This window comes from Durio zibethinus, chromosome 15 (assembly GCF_047325235.1).
Source record: "Durio zibethinus cultivar Kanyao isolate XHJ-2024 chromosome 15, ASM4732523v1, whole genome shotgun sequence".
NCBI classification, from domain to species: Eukaryota; Viridiplantae; Streptophyta; class Magnoliopsida; order Malvales; family Malvaceae; genus Durio; species Durio zibethinus.
Genome location: NC_143176.1, coordinates 4514028 through 4536135, shown reverse-complemented (window position 1 = coordinate 4536135; position 22108 = coordinate 4514028). Strand labels below are relative to the sequence as shown.

The following is a 22108-nucleotide window of genomic DNA, read 5'->3' as shown; positions in this document are numbered from 1 at the left end:
TGAGCAAATCGGTTGAAAACAAAATACCTAAAACCAAATTGTTTTGAAAATGAGTTTTTCAAGCATTATTTCTTCAAGGTTAGTTTGGCTTTATAGAGTTTTTTTTTTTAATTATTCGCTTTTAGAGTTAAAGATTTTCTCTTCTATGGTGACTCTATCTTTTGTTTTTAAATTTTTATTTTTTATATTTTCAGTTCATCAAAGGGTGAGTCGAGCCACAAATGTTCGAATTTGAGATCTTATAAGCTTATTACAGTTAGCTATCATTTCGTATTTGATTATGAAGAAGAAATTATCTTTTATCGCCTAGGTACATTTTATGAACAATCTCGAACTCTAATAGAAGATTTTATGAACGCTAACAATACCCAATAATAATCTTTTATATTTTTGTAAAAAAAAAATATATTATTAAATAAGATAAATATATTGATGAAAAGTTTTCATATTGATTACAAGAAATTGTTTATGACTTTCATTTATGGCATGATCCAAATTTTATAATAAAGTAAAAGAGATTATTATGTACTCTCTCTTTTTGAAATTTAAAAGTCTTAATAATAATATTTATACCTTCATAAAGCTACTATTTATTGTTGAACTTTCAATTTTCTTTTCTTTTTATTTTTCATTTCTCCATTTTTTTTTCATATTATTTATGTAATTGTCATTTAGGTTAAAACAAAAAAGTATATTAAGGATTTGAGTGATGAGATGAAGTACATATCTTATCTCTTTTTATTAAAGTTCATTAAGGTAATTATCTACATAAACCTATATTTTTAGTCATAATTTTTTTCTATACAAACATGTTATGATAGACAAAAGAGATAAGTTTTTTTTATTTTTTTTCTATTTTTTTTATTCTAATTGATATTTTTTATAAGTTAAAGAAAACATTCCCTTTCTATATGATACTATCTTTTTTAAATGAACAATAAATCACTTTAAATTTTCATTTTTTTTCATCGAATAATTTAAATCTTCCTATCTTATTATTTTTTTCATAAAGCTTCTCATATATTCTGTTTTACTTTGGTTTGATTTTTTTTTTTTTTTGCCTTTTATTTTGTTTTTCATACAATTAACACATCATGATTTAATATATTTTTGTGGTTCCTATCTTTAAATCTTTATAAAAGCTATCATTTAGCACTCATTTTTTATGTTTATACTCCTACAAATATGTTGCACATATTTCCTAACTTTTTTGAATTATCAATTACATTAATTAATGTTAACTTTTTCATTTTATTTAACTTTTTTCATATGAATGTGTTCTTATTAAATGAGGATGTGACAAATTAAATTGATTTTAACAAGGCATGACCATAGTAGTTTGACAATGATTACACAAATTTAGAGTTTACACTAAATATTTTTCACAACATTAATCTTAGATTTTTTTTTCTTTGTGTAGTTGCAATCATGATAGAAAATGCTTAGAATAAATAACCTTATGGTAGCACAAAATGGAGTTGAATACTTTAAAAAATTTTGGTTAAATGCTCAATTTAGAATCTAACGTTTGTGGATTTTCTCAATTAAAAATATAAATTTTAATTTAATTTAATATAAAACTAAATGTTTTGGAAGTAATTAAAAAAAATTTCGTAACGTCAGTGTAATTTACGCGCGTTAAACTAGAGTTAAACTTAAAATACATATTTGGTTAGGTGAGTGTCCAAGCTTTATTTACCCATCGTATAGATGAATTTCGGTTTTCTTTCCACGAATGAAGGATGAATATTTACTGTCCAAGCATTATTTACCCCTTTCCTTCCATGAATGAATGATAAATATTTTCTTCAAAAAAAAAAAATTCTCATTAAAATAATTTTATTTATATTGTAGTGGTCACGTGATTAGCATTTTAGTTGCCATATTATCAACACTCACACGTGGCCTTAAGATAGATAATCAGCTATTCAATTAATCATATTATCATTCATAAAATATAAAAAAAGAATAATTAAACATTTAATTATTATCAAAATTCTTTACATTCTCTCTATTTTCTTTTGTTTTTGTCTCATTTTTGTTTATTTATTTATTTATTTTATCTTGAAACACTTCATTAATTTTAAAATTGAAGAACATCTCAAAATTTTTATTTCGACATTTTTAACCTTCAAATATGACATACTTACTAACTTAACCTCCAATTATCTCCGTTATTTCTTAACCAAAGTGTAACATATTTATTTATGCACTTTTAATTTAATTTAAAAGTCCTTAAAAAAAAATCTCAAGAAAAATCATATTATTATAATAATGCATTTGATTGAAGAAAATCTATAAAATCTTGATGCTGGATATTTTGATTATCATATGTGGTTCAGGATAATTCAAAAAAAATATCAAATTTTCAACAATAACCAAAGTCTTGGATCATAAATTTACCTCTCCCTGTAATATTTTAAGATTTCGAAGAGAAAGTTACCTTATTTTTAAATTTAATTTAAATAAAAAATTATTACATAATTTTTTTTTTAAATCATATCCAAAAATGATTGAAATTCAATTATAAATTTTTGTCAGTATAATTTTTTTATTGTAATTAGGACGATTCTATCCAGAAACACTTTAAATAATTTTTTTTATAAAAAATTAAAATATCGGCATTAATATTTTGAAATGCCTTAATTAATGATATTTTATAAATACAAATAACAATTAATTAATATATATATTTTTGTTACTAAATGTATTATTTCTCATTTGGATATTAATTTTTAATAAAATAAAATAAAAATTATAATTATATATGTAAAGAAGATTATAATAAATTTTTAAAAATTAATATATATAGATTTTTTCAATAGACAAATGATTTGAATACGGATTATTCCAAAAATAAAAAAAATTAAATATCACTTTTTTTTAATGATCACACTTTATTTTGAAATTTAATATTTCGTAAATCAAACTACTTTTAAATATTTTTATTATGTAGAAATTTTTAAAACATTAAAAAAAAAAAAGAAAAACTTTTCTTTTTGTCTAGTCTAACGACGTTTGAAATTAATTAGCAGAACGCTAATTTCAAAAGCAGACTGTCCTTTTGTTCCTCTCCTTTTCTCAATACCAAAAAAAAAAAAAAAAAAAAAAAACAATCTTACGGCCAAAAGGAAAAAAGCCTTAGCAGTTCCTTAATCTTTAGGGCAAATATCTTATTCTTTTCTTCTCTTTCACTCTAAAAAACCAACAAAAATGGAGGAGATAAACTCTATGGAACTGCTCCGATCCAATCTCTCTCGGGTTCGGATCCCCGAACCCACCAATCGTATCTACAAGCAAGAATGCTGCATCTCCTTTGATTCTCCGGTACCTTTTTTGTTTAATTTCTTATTAAAAATTATCCTTTTTTGTTTCTCGAGAAACTGCTGGATTGCTAGTGACTAGTTTTAACTAAAAATATTATGTTTTTTTTTTTATCCCAAAAAAAATTATGTCGATAGGCTATGTGTTTTGATTTTTGATGTTTCGATTTTGCTTAGCTATTGCTTGGCTTTCGAGAAAGTTTATTCCACTAGTTTATTTTAATCACATTTTTCAGTAGTTTGGCTTCTGAGAAAGTTTAGTAAAAGCTCAAACTTTTGCTAAAGTTTTTCCTTTCTTTTATTAAGCTTTTTAAGATTTTGTTTGTTTAAATTTAGTAAGAACTCTCAAATATGGTTGAACTTTTGCAGAGGTCGGAAGGAGGATTGTTTATTGATATGAGTACGTTTCTAGCATTTGGGAAAGATTATGTGGTTTGGAATTATGAGAAAACTGGAAATCCTGTGTATCTGCATATTAAGCAAACGAAAAAGTTGGTTGCTGAAGATAGGCCTTCGAAGAAACCCACACTTTTGGCCATTGGTACTTTTACAATATTGTTATGGTTATGATTAATTTGTTTCTGCATTGTTATTATTTGCTACTCTTGAACGTTATGTTATCCTGTTCTTGTTCTTGCTGGCAGGTTTTTTTTTTTTTTTTTTTCTCGTTGAAGAAGTCAATTCTAAGGAACTGAGAGTAGTGCCTAAAGTAGTCATTTGGATACATATCTAAGGCCTTAAATTATAGACATTTGTATAATGTCCTGTGGCTCCAAATATAAGGAAAAGGGTTGAAAATACCTATATCAAACACATTCTTGTCTGACACCTTTGAGTTGAACAACATAGGTTGAGACTTGAGACCATTTGGCAATGCACTTGTCTGGCCAGTATGTTTTATTTCTGTGATGATGAGTTAAAGTATAAATGGTGCTTGCAACTGTTAATGACAAAAGTTGAACTAATTTATAAGTGTACTAACATGTTTAGAGCTATTGCATGTCTTATTCCTCTAGGACTCTGCATCTCGAACCTTTGCAAGGACTCCAAATTGATAAAAGTCAAATTTTTGACAAGTTCAAAAGTTTTCTAAATGATTGTATTTCTTTACTACTATCTGTTGTGGTGAAACAGATTAATCTTTGCAATTTGATTTATAGGTGTTGACGGTGGATTTGACAACAATGAACCAGAATATGAAGAAACTCACAGTATAGTCATTTTGCCTAATTTTGTTGCTCTAACTTTTCCATCTGTGGAGTTGCCAGAGAAGGTATGGATTGTTTAATTTTTTATTTTTTAAAGAATTTTAATTTAAAAGAACAAATTCTTCATTTTGGACAAGAACCAGGCTTGCTTATTCTGTGCAAATACTGTAGGTAAGGTTGACAGTTGATGCTATTTTAATGGCTGAGGGTGCTGAACGGAAAGAGCAAGTTGCAGCCTGGACTGCTGATAAGAAGCAAATAAGTGCATATGCAATGGATTTACGGCAAACTGGTAGTGTTGTTGTTCCTCCATCTGGTTGGAAATGTGCTAAGTGCGATAAAACAGAAAATCTATGGTTAAATCTTACTGATGGAATGATCCTCTGTGGGAGGAGAAATTGGGATGGAACTGGTGGTAACAACCATGCCATTGATCACTACAAGGAGACTGGCTATCCTCTCGCAGTAAAGCTTGGGACCATTACTGCTGATCTGGAATCTGCAGGTAATGCTTCCTTGTTTTTCACTGTCAATGTGTGTTTGTTTCTGGTGTCATTTTAGTAAGTTCTCATTGATCCACAATTGGTATGAACTCTTTCTGCTCTCAGTTACGCATGAGATTTCAACCCTGCATAGGGGTAAGAGAAAAAAAAACCGAGAAAACCGAAAACTGATTTGAAACCGTAATGTTTGGTTCGGTTTGGATCAGTTTTTTCTTATTTGGTTTAGTTTAAGTTCGGATATTAAATGTTTTTGGCACTCAAATGCACTCTGATGATTATCTTTCTTTTGAGCATTGGTGGCGACATTTGTCAGAACTTACCATGGGTGACTTATTGTGGCAGCTCAGATGTTTTCTCTTACCCTGAGGATGATAGTGTTATAGACCCACTTCTAGCACAACATATGGCATATTTTGGTATTGATTTCTCATCATTGCAGAAGGTTAGCTTTTCTGTTGATTAATAATTTACTAACTAGCCTACTGCTTGTTTAATTCTTTAAGATGCGTGTACGTCATGATAGTGTAGTTGCATTTGCAATTTTATTATGCAATTAATTTCTATTTTACATTTGTATTTATTATCCCTACCAATTTCATTTTGCTCTTACATTTGGGCAGTGGTTTGGACTCCTTAAGTTTGATGCAAATTCCCTTGTCATAGAATCCCTTTTGTGATATGATATATCTAAACTTTTTCTTGTAATTATTGCATTTTGAATAACTTCTGCTAAAAATGAACTGTGCTATCCTTAAGGTCCTTAACTTTTGACTACAACTATATTCTGTATAAATCTTGATGGACATTAGCTTGAGTGGTAAGGGAGTGATATGGTTACCGTAGAATGTAAGTTTCAAAGCTTACCAGAAGAAAAGATAAGAAGAGGATTGAAGTGTTTATAAATGGTTTAGTGTCTGAGTAGAAATTAAAATCAATTTGTTGTTTCCAGACCGAAATGACAACTGCTGAAAGGGAGCTTGACCAGAATACCAACTTTGATTGGAATAGAATTCAAGAAAGTGGGCAGGATGTAGAAGCAATTTTTGGACCAGGTTATACAGGTCTAGTGAATCTTGGAAACAGGTAATGTTGATTGTGATGTAGTGATACCAATAACAACATAGTGTTTTGATGTTTCTGGTTACCTAAATTTGCTCTTATGCAGCTGCTACATGGCAGCAACCATGCAAGTGGTGTTTTCAACACATTCATTTTGTAGACGGTAAGCTATAATGTACATATGTTTAGCTAATATTGTAAATTCACCTAAATTAGGAATTTACGATTCTTATCTGCTTTGATTATGCAATCAGATATTATATGAACCAAAGCTTAAAAATGGCTTTTGAGACAGCCCCAGCTGATCCAACCGTAGACCTGAATATGCAGTTGTAAGTTACCATTATTATGGTTATTAATTCCTCAATTTCAATATGTAATGTGTTAAAATGGTTTCCTTAATGTTGGTAGTTATGATGTGGTTTTATTGCTCTATATCTTGACAAAGATTTCTTGGTGGTCCTTTATGTATCTTTTAATATAATGCACAAATCATTTTCTTATTTTGATGTGTGGCTGTTGAGTTCATTGATTTGGTATTTCATTGCCTGTTTTATTCTGCTGTGTATTTAATAAGCTGTTTCATATTCTTTGCCTCTTACTTCTGATCCAATGAGTTTGTAACCACTTTCTGGTTGTGTGGCAGAACAAAACTGGCACATGGTTTGCTCTCTGGTAAATATTCTTTTCCGGCATCAGAGGTACAGCGACTATATCAATCTATTTGCCTTAGTACAGTTGGTTTTTTCCTGATTAATGAATTAATTGATTAATTTTCTGGTCATCCAGAAAGGTGGAACTGCTGTACCTCCAATAACAGATGCTGTAAGCTTCCCACTGTATATCTGTGCTGAGTTTGTTCTGATCTTGGAGATTCTTAGATGTTGTCACTGAATTGCCAGTTATATTGTGGTATAATTATATTTGCGGCCTGGAAGTTTCTGATTAGGCATAGGTTTAGGAATAAAATTTGTGCCATGCAACTTAGATATGCTTATCACAAGTGTTTGTATTAAATTATCAAAAGTGTTTGTCATTTAGACATGCTATGTTTTGTTTGTCATTTAGACATGCTATGTTTGAATGATCCTGACAGTTGCCTGTTAACTTCTCTTTTCTCTTTTCATTTGCAACATTCAAATATTAGAAACAGGAAGGGATCCCTCCTCGCATGTTCAAAGCAGTTATTGCAGCCAGCCATCCGGAGTTTTCTACCATGAGACAACAGGTCTGCCGATTTTACTGATTCTACTATGAAATTATCATTTGCTTTTTAGCATTAACTTGAATTTTCCACCTTTCCAGTACACGTGAAAATGGTTCTTTTAGATTCCATAGAGAATACGACTTAAAGTTCTAATTTTAGATATAGCAATATTACCATATACATCATTGCAATCTGGGCTTCTGTGTGTTAGTTCTCTCATTGCACAGCATTGGATGTGTCTTGGGGGGCACGATGTTCTCTATATGTAGCCATCAGTCTCATATGGACACTTGAATTATTCTGTAGGATGCCTTGGAGTTCTTCCTTCATTTTCTTGACCAAGTTGAATGTTCTAATGCTATGAAATCTGAACTGGATCCCTCAAGGAGTTTCAAGTTTGGTGTTGAAGAGCGCATCATGTGTTCATCTGGGAAGGTTGCATATAATAAAAGGCTTGACTACATTCTTTCTTTGAATATTCCACTGCATGAAGCTACTAATAAAGGTAAGTTTTGATTTTATATATGTATATTTTTATGTTTGTGTGCGCATTTCATTTATATCTATATTCATGTATTCAAATCGTTAACGTTCTAATGATTTATTCTCTGGGAGTTCAGGAGAGCTGGAATCTTTTCACAAAACCAAAGCTGAAAAGATTTCAGAAGGGAAGGATGTGTAAGTTCCAATAGTCTTGTATGATACTTTTAGCCTTCTGTAGACCTTTTTCTTAGGATGCCTTGTTTTACAGATCCAGTGATGAAATAGTTCGTCCAAGGGTACCTCTAGAAGCATGCTTAGCAAACTTTGCAGCTCCAGAGGAGATACATGAATTTTATAGCTCTGCATTGAAGGCTAAGACGACAGCTATCAAGTAAGAGTTCTGTTCTTTCATGGGTTTGGTTAGCCCTTAGTTAATGTATATTATTTTAGAAGGTCCCTGATAAGCATGTAATTTCCAATAAAAAAAAATAACAATATAGTTAACTGATGGTGTTTTAGTCAAAGGTTGCAGACTAGCAGTCCTTGAGTAGTCTTTTATTAATATCTTATAGTGTTCAGGGGCTTATTGTTTCTCCTTTGTATTTTACACTACAGGACTGCTGGTTTAACTTCATTCCCTGATTATTTGGTACTGCACATGAGGAAGTTTGTCATGGAGGCAGGCTGGGTGCCTAAAAAGCTTGGTACTTTCACATCTTTGTTACTTATGTTGCACATTGCCTGTTACTTTCAAGTTGATATTTGTCATGTATATTATGCATTCAGATGTCTACATAGATGTCCCTGACATCATAGATATAGGCCATATGCGCAGCAAAGGCCTTCAACCTGGAGAGGAACCGTTGCCAGAGGCTGGTATGTGAATTAACGGATTCCATTAATGATAGTGATAACCTTAATTGAGAAGTTGATATGTAAAATAGGAGAATTATTGATTTGTAAAACCTTTTTTTTTGGCACCTGTTATTTCTACTGCATAGCTCCTGGGAGTGAGGCGGAATCAAGTCAGCCTGTGGCCAACGAAGAAATTGTTGCCCAGCTTGTCTCAATGGGGTTTAACCAGCTTCCTTGTCAGAAAGCTGCCATAAACACTTTAAATGCTGGTGTGGAAGAGGCAATGAACTGGTTGCTTTCACACATGGATGATCCAGGTATTCAGAGTTATAAGTATAATCTTGAATCTTTCTGCAAGGCTGTGCTTTTAAGAGCTGTAACATGGCATATAGTACCATAATCGGAACAATAATGTATGATATATCTTTTCAGATATAGATGCTCCTATATCCCATGGGGCACAGGGTCCTGAGGCATCTATTGACCAATCAACTGTTGATACTTTGATTTCATTTGGTTTTCAAGAAGAAATTGCTCGAATGGCATTGAAGGCATCGGTGAAGTCTTCACAACATTTCATCTCTTTTGAGGATTTGGAAGTTGTGGTTTCATAATCTGTTTTCTTATGCTTTGGAAATTCATAATTGTGGGGGCATGTACATTTTTACAGGGTGGCGACATTGAAAAAGCAACAGATTGGATATTTAACAATCCCAACCCCTCTGCTTCACCAGATATGGATACTACTACATCAAGCAACAGCATACCTACTCCAGTTGATGCAGGACTGCCTGACGGAGTGGGGAGTGAGTCTCTCGAGTCTCTGTTATTCTTAACATGCTTCGTAGTTGTGCATGATGGTTGTCTGATTTTCGGAGTTCTTATTTTTGTCAAAACCTGTTGTAATGTTTGCTTAATGCCAGGATATCGGCTTTTTGGAATAGTGAGTCACATTGGAACCTCTACTCAGTGTGGCCATTATGTTGCTCACATCCTCAAAGATGGTAGATGGGTCATTTTCAATGACAATAAAGTAGGGGCTTCTATCAATCCACCCAAGGACATGGGTTACTTATACTTTTTTGAGAGGATTAATAGCTGAAATCAAAGGGCAGCAGTATAGAATTTCACTTGGAATTTTTTGGCAGTCCTTTGTGCCTTTTGTAGAAGTGGCTTCCATAACTTTAGCACATTCAAAGATTGTCATCTCTTTATCTCAATAACCCCATGCTACCCTCCTTTCCTCTTTTTCCTTAAAATCATTTTTTTTAATCTTTTCATAAATAATTTAATTTTTAATTTTTTTGTTTGTTTTTATACACCTATCTATATTGATGCTTGGAAGGGTAGTTATCATTGCAATATTCGTAAATTTGAATTTTTTTTTCTTTAGTTTTTTGACATATCAAGAAAAGGAGACCTAATAACTATGTTTTTTATTGACTGTTGTTTTTAATAAATCATAAAGTTAATTTTTTAAAAAATAAGATTTATAAAGCTTAAGTTTTAAAATTTTCAGAACAAATTTTTTTTAAAAAATTTTAATTTAATATAAAATTTTATAAAATATTGATCAAAATTGAGTTTGATTGATAAAAAAGTTGAATTTAGAAATATAAAATGGGATAGAGTGTATTTCTAATATAGTTTTTCACAATCAATTTTCAAGCATTGAATTTCAAAACAAATACGTAGAACTGAAAGAAAGGGTTAATTTTGATACTCGTTATCATACAAAACTATTGCTGACATCTTTAACTGTAAATACTCTAACAAGGTTAAACTTTTGAAGATACGAACCAACTATGATAGGGAATCGAATTGAAATAATAAATAAAAAAGGTGATAAAAGATAATGAAAAAGAAAGAAAGAAAAACATAGGTTTTTTATTCAATAAAAAGTTCAATAGCAATTTTTTATTGTATATCTTCAGTAGTTTCTTGATGCTAATAAAAAAAATAATCACATATATTTAAGCGAACTTTAATTATTCATCTAATAAATTTAAAATTTAAATATTTAACATTTAAGATATTTAAAAAATAATAACACGTTTTATTTTTTTTTAAAAAAAAAAACAAGTTTCTTTCCCTACGCAAGGGAACTTATGTAAAGAAGCAAAATTATCACTCTCTCGTGATATAGATATGATAGATAGACATGATAACTTATATTATCCTATCCTATAAAATATTATATTCGTATAATATTTTATATAAAAATAATATGTCACAATATTTATAAAATATTATATTTATATTATATTTTATATAAAAATTACGTGTCACAATTTGTATAAGTATAAAATGTAATTTTTTTAATTTTATTAAATTTAGTTATAATTTTTTTAAAATTTTAAATCATATTTTTTTTATTTTTTATTTGTATCATTTTTATATCGTATCATCGTATTTCAAATTGATAGATTTACATGGATGCGAATAATTTTGACATTTACCGTGCTTTTTAACTAAATCGATTGTCATTTTTTATGGTGATTAATGGAAATTTTCTCTTAAACACTTTAAAAAGAAAAGACAAGAAATCAACTTTTTTTCCCTCGTTTTCTCAGGTTCTCCGAAACTCTCTTTCCAAACAAACACTTTTTCCCTAAATCTTCGCCACAAACCTTACAAAAAAACTATATTTTTCCTCCCTTCTAAGAAAAGAGATCAAAACCGTTGCATGAACTTAACAACGTTGTAAAAAAGGAAAATGAAAAAAGTAAATAAGAAGAGAAGTAGTAGTTTTTGCATGTGCTTTAATCCATTTGTTAAGGAAAACGGTTTGGTGGTTGGAGAAGGAAAGCTGTCGGAGGGAGTCAAACTGGTTGTTTCGCCGGCGGTTAACATGTTTTCGGACGATAAAGACAAAGATGTTGTCGGTTCTTTTCGTCGGAAAAGCAAACATGATCGTCGGAGTTTCTCCCGTTATATCAAAGCCGTCCTCTTTGACACTCCCTCGGTTAGTTTTCCCTTTTTTTTTTTTTTTTCATTGTAATAAATATTTGTTTTCCATTTCTTTTTGTTGTTATTGTGATTATTTCTTTTATAATTATTAGTAATTATTTTGTTCTGTTTTTCTTTTTTTTTTTAATTTGACCAAATGGATTTAATTATACTCTTGATAATGAAACTTTCAGTTCTTTAACATTCAATCTCCATGTGCGAGCACTGATTCCAAAATTATATTCAAATTTCTACTTTTCTTTTTTTATTTTTTTTTATTTTAGCATAATTTGTTTTGTAAGTCAATGTTGGTCGATTTTCAAGACTGGATTTTTATTGTTTTTATTAATTAATTTTGCAATTAACTACAAGAAAATGAAACTGATTATTAATTTCTACTGTATTTGATTATTTTCCATTTGGCAGATCAAGAAAATGAGAAACCAAAAATTAGGACAAAAGCTCCACAGGACTTACAAAAGTAATAAATCCGAACCCAAGAAGATTTTCAGTTCAAAGTCACTAAAAAACATTTCATTAATGAATAATAATACATCCTGTACTGAGGATAATCGCTCAACAACAAGTTCTACATTTTCATCTTGTTTATGTACAACTTCTTCCGGGACCACGAATTCATCATCATCGTCATCAAGGTGTTCATCATTATCCAGAAGTGTGGAAAATAGTATGCAAGTAAAGGTTGGAAATCATGGCAATGGAAAGGGCTGCAATGCTTTTAATGTTGGTATATGTTTGTTTCTTTTTAGCCTATTGGTTCTGGTCATCTGGGGTAAGGTTTGTGCAATTTTTTGTACTTCAACGTGGCTCTTCTTCGCGTATCAATGGAATACTATTAAACTTGTTTCATCAAAAAATATTGCAGTTGATCACCATTTTCCTGAGATTGATACAGAGCTTTATAAGAAGAAGTTGATCGTGGAAGGATTGCTGGAAAGGAACCATAGTCAAAAACTCGAAATCGATCATTTGCCTTACTCAAACAATATTGATACATAAGCAAGACTAGCAGAAGGATCAGCAATCTTTTTTCTTTTCAGTACATTTTTGGTTTTTCTATCCTGGGAGGTTTTTGATTTAATCTAAAGTTACTAGAAATCAGGCATTGTTAGAGCAATTTTTCTCGATAATATGTTTTTCAGTCATAAGAAAATGGCAGTTGTACAAATATCTACACAATGTTATAAATTGAGAACCGCTTTGATAGCATTATTTACCAGATTCTGGGATGCATTGTTGTCTTAGTTTACAAAAGCTGCTGACATTTAGTTGCTTTTCTGATAAAAGAGTTATCGAACAAGTTTTTAAAGTTCTTAGATAACTTGTATCTCCGATTGGACTAACTTGCTCTGATATATGTTGGGGACAGACAATCTAATTTTGGCAATCGACTTTATGGGAATTGGTATTAATAGATGCATGACTAGAAAAAAAAACCAAATTTTGGATATATGAAAGAAGTCTGATCCTAACATTAGTTTGATGGATAAATTTTTTCTTTTTTTTAAAATTTTCGATGTTTGATAATCACTTTAAATTTTAATTAATTTTAAAACGAATCAAGTCGAATTAAATATCTTATAAGGGACAAATTTTTTAAACATTTATATTTTCATTTATAAAACTCAAAATCGAGGTTTTGCTTAAAAAAAATTGAATTTTTTAATCACTTGATATCAATATTTGATAAATAATTTTACAATAATCAAAGCAATTTTAAGTGGCTTAAAAATATGAACAAAAAATCTAAAATTTAATTATATAAGAAATAATATCTAATAAATTTAAATTACTTTTTTCTGCAGACTTAACCTTCCTTTGTAAAAAAAGGAAGTCTTTAACAATACTAACATAGAAAAGCAGGCTACATATTAGGTAGGAATGATTTTCAGTTTTCACCAACTGAAATTATTATTGAACAAGCATGAGAGTTGTAAGAGTAAATTTTTTTAGAAATCTTAAAATTAAAAAAAAAAAATAGCATTTTTGGAATTGTAAAATTATATAGACTTTACATAAGCAAAATTGAGTTCTAGAGTTACTAGGAGAGTAAGGTTTTTGTTGGTGTCTTGATTGACATGAACCCTAATTCAAATGAGATTACAGATATAAGAAATCATTGTGGAGGAGTCTTCTTCATGTGATGTTTCGTGTCCAAGGGGTCCTAAATTGTGCTTTACATGCTCTTTGACCACCTTATCCACTAAATAGCTCTTTCCTGTTGCAAAACCCCTCCACTTTGCTTCACTAAAAATGGTGACAACGAAGCTTCTCCGTCTTAAAGCCAAACCCAAACTTTCTCTTATTGCCCTTATCTTCACAAAGGCAAAATCCCACCCAAAACACCTTTTCAGACACAATCAAACTACCCATCAACCAGAAGGAGAAGAAAACCCCATTGATGAACAGAAATTCACTAGAATTTTTCATCTTGCTGCCCTCCGTGTCCCTGCAAATGACTGTTTTGCCCTTGAGAACTGTGTCAGGGGTCGCCTCTTGAATTGGCCAAGGATTAAGAACATTGCCAGAGTTCCAGGGGACTAAATCGAAGAATAAATGAATACCCTTTTGGATAAAATAAAAGATGGTGAAGAGAACAATGAGGAGGAGAATGGAGAGTTTGAATCACTGGTTTTGTATAGGAAGAAGTCGGTGAAGGAGTTTAACTATGGGGGGTTTGTAAAGTTTAAGAATTTGGCTAAGATTTCACGCCCGGGAAAGAGGAAAAGGAAGGAAAGGAAGGGGATGAGGAAAGGAAAGGAAAGGAAATGAAAGGAAAGAGTTTTATGTTATGAAGGTTCGGGAGGAGGAAGGAGAAGTAGGTGAGGAGAAAATGAAAGGGTTGTTAGGAGAGGAAGTGTTCAAGAAGATTGTTGCTTTTGGATGAGAGGGACGGGGATAAAGGATTGGAGAAGTTGCCTCAAGCAATTAAGGTAGTAGTTTGAAATTTGGATGTCTTTTTTTCCGAGCACTTGTTTTGGTATTTTTATTGAAGCTTGTTTGAGTTTGATGTTGTGATTTATGCTGAGTTTTATTTATGTAATGATTTGGTGAATTATGTGTATAGAAATTGATTTTTAATGTATTCTAAGATTATAATGATGGGATTTAGCTAAAGCATTCAGTCCTAAATTGCTTTGGTGCTCCAGCGAGTTGAAGAATTAGTGCAATGGTTGTTTCCCTCTTTTTTATTTTAATTTATTTTTATGCTAATGCATTGCTCTTCCTGTCCTATTTTTTCCTGGGCATATATAATTTTGATAATGTATCTATGGTAGGGTTTCTATTGTGATAGTTTTTTTTCCCTGTTTGTACATATCTAAAATCCCATCCATTTTTTAGGCAGTGTTGGTTGGAGAAACCAAAGAGAATAGAGCATCGATTACGATTATTGGCAGACGAATGAGGTATATCAGACAAAAGTATTGTAATTGTGTTTGTTGTTGGTGCAAATGGATAAAGTCCATTTTTCTAGATTTGTTCTAAGTCCTTATTTTGTTTTTGATTTTGAACCTGTACTGACAACAAAGAGGTCTTTCAGCTTACTTCTGTTATCTTTCCAAGAGAGATTCCCTTGGTGTCTAGGATTCATTTAAGTGATTGTTGAAGTTAGGGTGTCTTGCATGGCTAATATGTTCTTTTAATCACTCCCAATTCTGTTCTTTCACTGTTTTGGCCTTGATGAACAGATGCATTCAGGGGCGTGTACAGAGCTAACCTAAAGCTAAAGAATTCAACTTCCCAATGATTCATGTTTATGGATTTTCTAAGGCTCGAGATCCTGAGTTCGACTTCCATGAGATTGGTCCCAAAATCTCATAACATGTTTGTCCAAGTTAGCTACTGCTAGTTCTGTTGAAGCAGTTGGGTGGAATATATGATTACCGTTTTTGCTGTTTCTTTTATTTCGTATTCACTTTCACGTTCCTGTGTTAAAGCAGCAGATGCGGATTGCCTTGCAAGAGGTTGTGGTTAATGCCGATACGCATAGGGTACGCCCTGTTGCATCCGGAAAATGGATGTTGTGGGCATCATTTATCCTTCCTGAGAGTGTAGCATTAGCAGAAGGTAGCTTAAATATGTAAATAGATCAATTATAAAGCAGAGAAAACATCAACCAGGCATATCTTAGTTTCCATGTCTATGTTTTCCAGGACTGTTTTCTTTTAATATTAGCAGTACAAAATAATACAAACACAACTAACATCAGATAGTGACCCCTTTTAAATTTCCATTCATCATTTTTTTTTTTTTACATAAGAGATCGCAATGTATTATATTTTAAATTTCGAACTTTTACATTATTATAGTTAAGTTTCAAACTTCAAATCTATTAGATGTTGTCTTTTAATGCTGATTGTTACATAGATCAATGTATTAAATTCTAGATTTTCCATCACTTCACATCAAAATGTACATAAATGCTAGAGACACCCAAAATATTTCATCTCCAGGTTTTTTGTCCCTGTTTTTGATGGCCAAGATTAACCCATCCCAACCCTCTGTACCCACCCTGTTGAGATCCTTTCCCTCCATAAAATCTTAAATAACCAAAGACAAATGCACTACTATGTCGGGCAAACTGGTAATAAAATGCTGGAGTGGGGTTGATGCAGAGAGAAAGAGAATAGCAGAGAGCAACAAAATCTCAGTTCAGATTGAGATCTGAGTAATTATTGTATTTATATTTCTCTATCTCTATCTGACTGTGGTCCATAATTTATGAGCCTTTTTGATTTATGGGAAGGGGATGGAAATGTGAGGGAAGAGAGGATCTTTTGATCTTCGCTATTTTTTTTGGCTTAAAAAAGTAACATCTTTCACAAGTTGCGTAAAGCCAGGACCAACAGTCACTCTAACCCTTGGTTCCTTAGTCCAACCTTTTAAGATACCCTTGGAGAAGAAACCAAATGCTTACCTACTCTCTTCATTTATTGCAAATCTCCTTTTAAGATTATCACGATCACAAGTAATATTTACTATAAATCCGATACTTATTTCAATTTATTCATATCAAGATTTCAAATAGCTGTTATAACGGAATAGTAATCGTAAAATTACGATAATGTCACCATTCGTCATTGTTATTAAAAAAAATACGATTAAAAAATTGAATCATATTCAAAACGGTATATAACGACCATTAGAAAACGATATAATGAAAAATAAGGGCAACAACGGTTCGTTATTGCTGCTATTCCTATTTTTTTAATTACTGATTCAAATTAAACAAAAAAAAACTTCAATCAAGACAATAATCCTAATTCAATTTACAAATTACTCAAATTCAAATCAATTTCAAATCTTGAATCAATAATCAAAATAAAAAAAATAAGAAAAAGTTAAATTAACTTTTTTTTTTACAAAAATTTTGTAAAATAATGTTGATCTTTGTGATAATTTGAGATAGATGATATTGAGATACTCTGTAAGCAATAACATTGACGAGAGTATGTGAGAGAGAATAACAGATGCAGAGAGAAAAAGGGGGAAAAGAAGAAAACACGAAGAAAAGTTGAGGACGAGGGTTTTTTCATTTTTTGGTTATCAAAATTTGGGGGAAATTTCAAGGGAGAGGGCTGTTTCCATTTAGGGGGACGCATGGGTACTGAGTGAGTTGGAGTGGGTGGGTTTTTATTTATTTAATTTTGTAATTAATTTTATTAAAATATAAGTTTGAAAATTTGTAATTTTTGAAATTATATATATATGAATTTTAGATGAAAATTTTTAATAAATTTTTTTGTATAAGTTAGATAAAAAATAATTAAAATTAAATATGATAATCTGATTTTGTTATTTATTGATTTATGATTTTGTATTTGAAATTTAATAATTTTTTTGTTATTTTTGTATTTATATTGTTGTAAATTCTTTTGTTATTAGATTAATTCTTATTAATTTGTAACTATAGTTGATGAAATTTGAAATTATTATATTTTAAGTTTATAATTTTATTAAATATAGATGTTTGGTATTTAACATATTATGTTTAGTTAATATTTTGATTTGTCTAGAATTAATTTTGAATATGAACTTGGCTCAAATAAAAATTTGATTGCTAAACCAAATATAAATGTTTTATTATAATATAAATAAAATTGTGAATAATTTTTTTAAAAAATAAAAAAATAGAGTGTCATAAACTGTTTTAAAAAATATTAAATAAGAGTTTTTATAATTATAATTGTAATTATTACATTTTGTAACAAATTGTACAAAATTAAAAAAAAAAATTCACAATCACGATGATCGCGATGACCGTAATGATTTTCGTTATATCCGAAAATACGATAAACATAATGCAATAAAAAATGTGATTACAACTGCTATTTAAATCTTTGATTCATACTATATATAGTTCTTTATACACATAAAAGCATTACATACAAGTGATTGATTTCATATTATGGCACATTGGCATTATTCATCAAAATTGTGATGAAAACCTTCTTAATTAACTCTACTTAGCAAGATTACCTTTCATCAAAGTTTTTTGGTAATGGAATCATATAGTCTGATGTTGATAAGAAGGCATCAAGAAAGGAAAGCAGAAGAAGTAAAATAGAAAAGAACCCAAAAATGGAGACCACATGAATCCTTTTACCAAACACCATGATTATATATGAATGGAAAAGATATTGGCATCCGAACAACTCCTTATCTTTGGGCTTGACCATTGAGTAGTGACAATGGCAACCTTTTATTCACATTCCATTAGCAAGACACTAACAAACATCGGCACGTTCTTTTATTAAAAAAATTATAATTTATTAAATATTATTTTTAAAATAATTATATAAATTATATAAATTAAATTTTAAATTATTTCCATGTATTTCGTGTCTTGTATTATAAATATTTAAATGTGAGTTATATCTATGTGGTCCCCGTTCTAATGCAAAAAGGAGTCCCGTAACAAGGGTCATAGCCCTATGTATCTCTATCTAAAGCTTCCTTTAGGCCACTTTGCGGTCGTAGCCCAAATCCCCAATCATTCCATGCAGGGCACAATCTGCTTCCCAAACCCCAAGAATCCTTCCATGTCTGCTCAAACTCAGCAACCCCTTTTCTCTGTTCATTAAACCTCAAAACAAAAAACAAAACGAACAAAAAAACCCCATTCCCTTCACCTTTCACACATGTTTCCACCACCTTCACACGTGCCAAATCTCCAGACCCTCAGCCGCCTATCCCAACAACCAAGGTGGGTCCCCACTTGCCACGTGTCATTGATGGAGGACCACCTACCAATGCTCTTTTTGGAAGATTCTTCTTATATAAATCTTCATATCACGCTATATATGCATGGCTAAGATCTAGAGTACTAGATCAAGGCTTACAAAAGAAAGGGGGAGGGGGCATTTACTTACGTGGCAGGTCATTATTGGTCAGGATTGTCACTGTCTTGAGGACGGCGGGTCCGTACAATTTCAGCTTTTTCTTGCGTTGCATGCAATTGTGAGGGAAGGGGAGGATTATCGAGATCTTCAACCAGAATCATATCAGAAAACACATCTTTGGTTAGTCACGCGGTTGTGATTGCTTTTCCCCTCCCCTCGTTTTAAGCCTTAGCTCTAGCACAAGATTTTGGTGCCACAACCAAAAAAAAAAAAAAAAAAACACATTCATTCCATGGAAATGTATGATAATGTGAAGAGGATGAGGAGAATAAAGAGTTGGTATATAGTTTCAAAGCTTGATATCTCCATATTTTGTGGTTAAAAGGGTTGAGGGATGGTAAAGAAATTTGTTTGATTGATAGAGTCAGTTTATATGGTTAAGTTGAAATGGCAATTTGCAATGTTGACCATGATGGGGACATCCTAGCTAATAGAGGAAAATGCTTCATGCATGTGATTGGAACTTCAAGAAATTTTGTTTTGATTATAATTGCTTGTAACAACTCCAACAATTTTTTCCATAATTTCAAGGGGTGAAAGAGATCGAAAGCCTAACACATACATGGAATAATATCATTTTGATTATGTTAGAACTTTTGGACGAATGGTTTGAAGAGTTGAATGTAACCCATGGGAAAGCAAAGAGAATACTTGATTTTCGAGTAAAAATTAGTTATTCTTCCATAGAAAAACAAGAAATGCATTGGGAAGAAGAGCTATTTTAATGTATTTCCTTATTTGATTGAGGTTCATTTTTCTTCTTTTTATATGTTAATATTTTAATTTTTTTTTTTATTATTATGGTTAGACATATTCAAAATTTTTTTCACATCTAATCTAGTTTTCAAATAATATCTTATTATATTGACTTGGTACGTAATTTTTTTTTGATGATTTAAAATAAGTGATTAATATATCTCTAATATAATATATGAAATGAACCCACGAATGATATGGACTATCATCACTTAATTATTGATATTTTATTATCCAAAAAAAATTATCAAATTTGCTAGATTTTTGTACTCGATTATCATTCATGCTACAAATCTAACAAATGTAGACAACACCATTTAATATGTTATAACCAAACAAGACATGGAATAACTAAAATGATGTAGAGCAAAATCACGTATTCATTAACTACACAAATGAAGGAGAGAAATAATTAAGCATTAATGACACATCCTAGTCCAATATATTTTATTCAACACACCAGAAACAATCACATGGAGTCACATTTTTTAGGGTTTTTTTTTTTTTTTCCAAAATATGAAAGAATTAGGTCATCATTGCAACCCTACAACATAGCTATAGGCAGATTCACATAGTCATGACCAAATCTTACTCTATATAATTGCCCCGTTGCCTCAACACCATTTTCTCACAATAATCCTTTTTTAAGGTTTTCCTTGAAAAAATGATAAGAATAATTGTAATGAGATTAATAATAATATTAAAAATAATCATAGTTATAATTAAAAAAATTATTGTAATTATAATTGAAAAAATTTAATAAAAAATTTATATTAAATTGATTTCATTGAAATTAATATTTAAATTTAACTAATGATGCAATGAATGTATTTAGTGTGATGAAATTTAAATAAATACTAACTTTTGTCATTTTTCGCCCAACTCTCTCCCTATAATCACATTATCATGCCCATTAAATTCCAATGCATAAATTAATTAAATGTAAAAACATATTTAGGCTATAAATTAAATATTTTATTAATTTTAAAAAATAAAATATGTATCATAATTTTAATCTCATTTATAAAGTTAAAAATTTTTTTTGTTACATCAAAAAAATAAAATCTTAGTATAAGTAAAAAAAAAAATAAGAGATCTGATTCGAAATCGGATCTTTAATATTTTCTCAAATATTTTTAATCATTAAAATAAAAATTTGGACACAAAATTAAAAAAATTTACTGTTTATATGAAATAATTTCTCTTATTATATTTTATATGTTTTGCATGAAAATGAAAAAGCCCTAATGTTTCTTTGCTACTTTTGTCTAAACTGACACTGCCAACTACTTAAAAGGAGTTGTAATGTCCTTTGTGTTTCAGACCATGCCCGGTATAATCGCTGTGTATACCCTTACTTCCTGACACGTGTCTCAAGGTACTATTCTACTTACTAGAAGCTCACCCTCTCTTTAGCGCGTTTGTTACAATTGTTTCATGACATGATGCGGGTTATTTACACGCGCGTTGAGATAACTTGCTTTTGGATTTTCTTGCATTGGGATTGGTGTTCAGGGTGGGGCTGGATAAATGGAAATGCAAATTTGCTATGTCTCATGCTGGTTTTACTGATTCCAGAAAGAATTCTTTTTGTCCTCTCCTCTCTTTTAACATTTCAATCAAATTTTAAGATATTTATTCAAATAGGTGAGTTCTATTTTTTTTTTTTAATTTCCTTTTTGATTTCTAATGTGGTTAATGGCACAACCTTTTAGATTTGATTTATTATAAAAAAACCTTTGAAATAGTTTTGGCAACCAAAAAAACCTCTAAATCATATTTTATGTTGATAATAATTTCTTTTACAAAATTTAAAATAGATATATTCACGAAAGTCATAACAAAATTAATAATATTTCAAGTTAAAAATAATGTTCGAATTCAATTGAATTGTAAAAATTTTGTTTAAAAAATTATATATTTTAGATTCGATTCAAAAATAATAATAAAAAAAAACAAATGCATTTTTAGGGTACATCTTTTGAGATAAGATGGTGAATTTCCATAAAAAAAAAGATAGTTTAAAATATTGGTGAATCTTTTATTTAATTTTGAAAAGGAAATTTCTTTGAAATAAATTTTATTGGATCATGCTTGATATTGGTGACAAGTTATTCTAGCTACCTTTTTATAAGTTACAATATAAATTATGAAAAGTATTGTTGTGTTCATTCACAAAAAAAATTAATAATCAGTGATGAAATAAATTATATTTATTTATCAGAGTTGTTTTATGAAAATATATGTATTTTCATCAATTATATAATTTTTTGTTAAGTCATTTTCACTATTTTTTAAAAAAATTTTGAGGTTTTGTGATATATAAATATATATCCTATAG

General features: G+C 30.2%; 2 protein-coding genes and 1 long non-coding RNA gene across 4 annotated transcripts; all 3 read left to right on the top strand.

The window, feature by feature from the left end:
• Positions 1-3010: 3010 nt before the first annotated feature.
• Positions 3011-9897, top strand: LOC111301658 (ubiquitin carboxyl-terminal hydrolase 14-like). Of its 2 annotated transcripts, none has more exons than XM_022897479.2 (20): positions 3011-3327; positions 3693-3864; positions 4484-4596; positions 4703-5036; positions 5382-5476; positions 5984-6117; positions 6200-6256; positions 6348-6425; positions 6740-6794; positions 6883-6918; positions 7241-7321; positions 7607-7805; positions 7921-7978; positions 8052-8174; positions 8399-8487; positions 8570-8659; positions 8785-8955; positions 9071-9195; positions 9309-9444; positions 9562-9897. In XM_022897479.2, exons 1-20 carry the CDS (start codon positions 3214-3216, stop codon positions 9738-9740), a joined length of 2439 nt encoding a protein of 812 aa, XP_022753214.2. In that variant the 5' UTR covers positions 3011-3213; the 3' UTR covers positions 9741-9897. The 2 variants fall into 2 exon arrangements, with proteins under 2 accessions (XP_022753214.2, XP_022753215.2); XM_022897480.2 differs by having other exon boundaries at positions 3027-3327; positions 7247-7321.
• Positions 9898-11222: 1325 nt separating this feature from the next.
• On the top strand, positions 11223-12994 carry LOC149514555 (uncharacterized). Its single transcript, XM_089744205.1, has 2 exons — positions 11223-11603; positions 12014-12994. Exons 1-2 carry the CDS (start codon positions 11355-11357, stop codon positions 12605-12607), a joined length of 843 nt encoding a protein of 280 aa, XP_089600331.1. The 5' UTR covers positions 11223-11354; the 3' UTR covers positions 12608-12994.
• A 421-nt stretch (positions 12995-13415) lies between these two features.
• LOC111301933 (uncharacterized) lies at positions 13416-15870 on the top strand. The gene is made up of 3 exons (XR_016327951.1): positions 13416-14541; positions 14951-15015; positions 15298-15870. It is a non-coding gene; the product is annotated as an uncharacterized LOC111301933 (long non-coding RNA).
• Positions 15871-22108: the final 6238 nt, after the last annotated feature.

Coding starts and splice junctions, on each gene's coding strand:
- LOC111301658 (XM_022897479.2), top strand. CDS start 3,214: ATGGAGGAGATAAACTCTATGGAACTGCTCCGATCCAATCTCTCTCGG. Junction 6,795..6,882: donor ATTCTTTTCCGGCATCAGAG/GTACAGCGACTA, acceptor CTGGTCATCCAG/AAAGGTGGAACTGCTGTACC. Junction 6,919..7,240: donor TACCTCCAATAACAGATGCT/GTAAGCTTCCCA, acceptor TTCAAATATTAG/AAACAGGAAGGGATCCCTCC.
- LOC149514555 (XM_089744205.1), top strand. CDS start 11,355: ATGAAAAAAGTAAATAAGAAGAGAAGTAGTAGTTTTTGCATGTGCTTT. Junction 11,604..12,013: donor TCCTCTTTGACACTCCCTCG/GTTAGTTTTCCC, acceptor TCCATTTGGCAG/ATCAAGAAAATGAGAAACCA.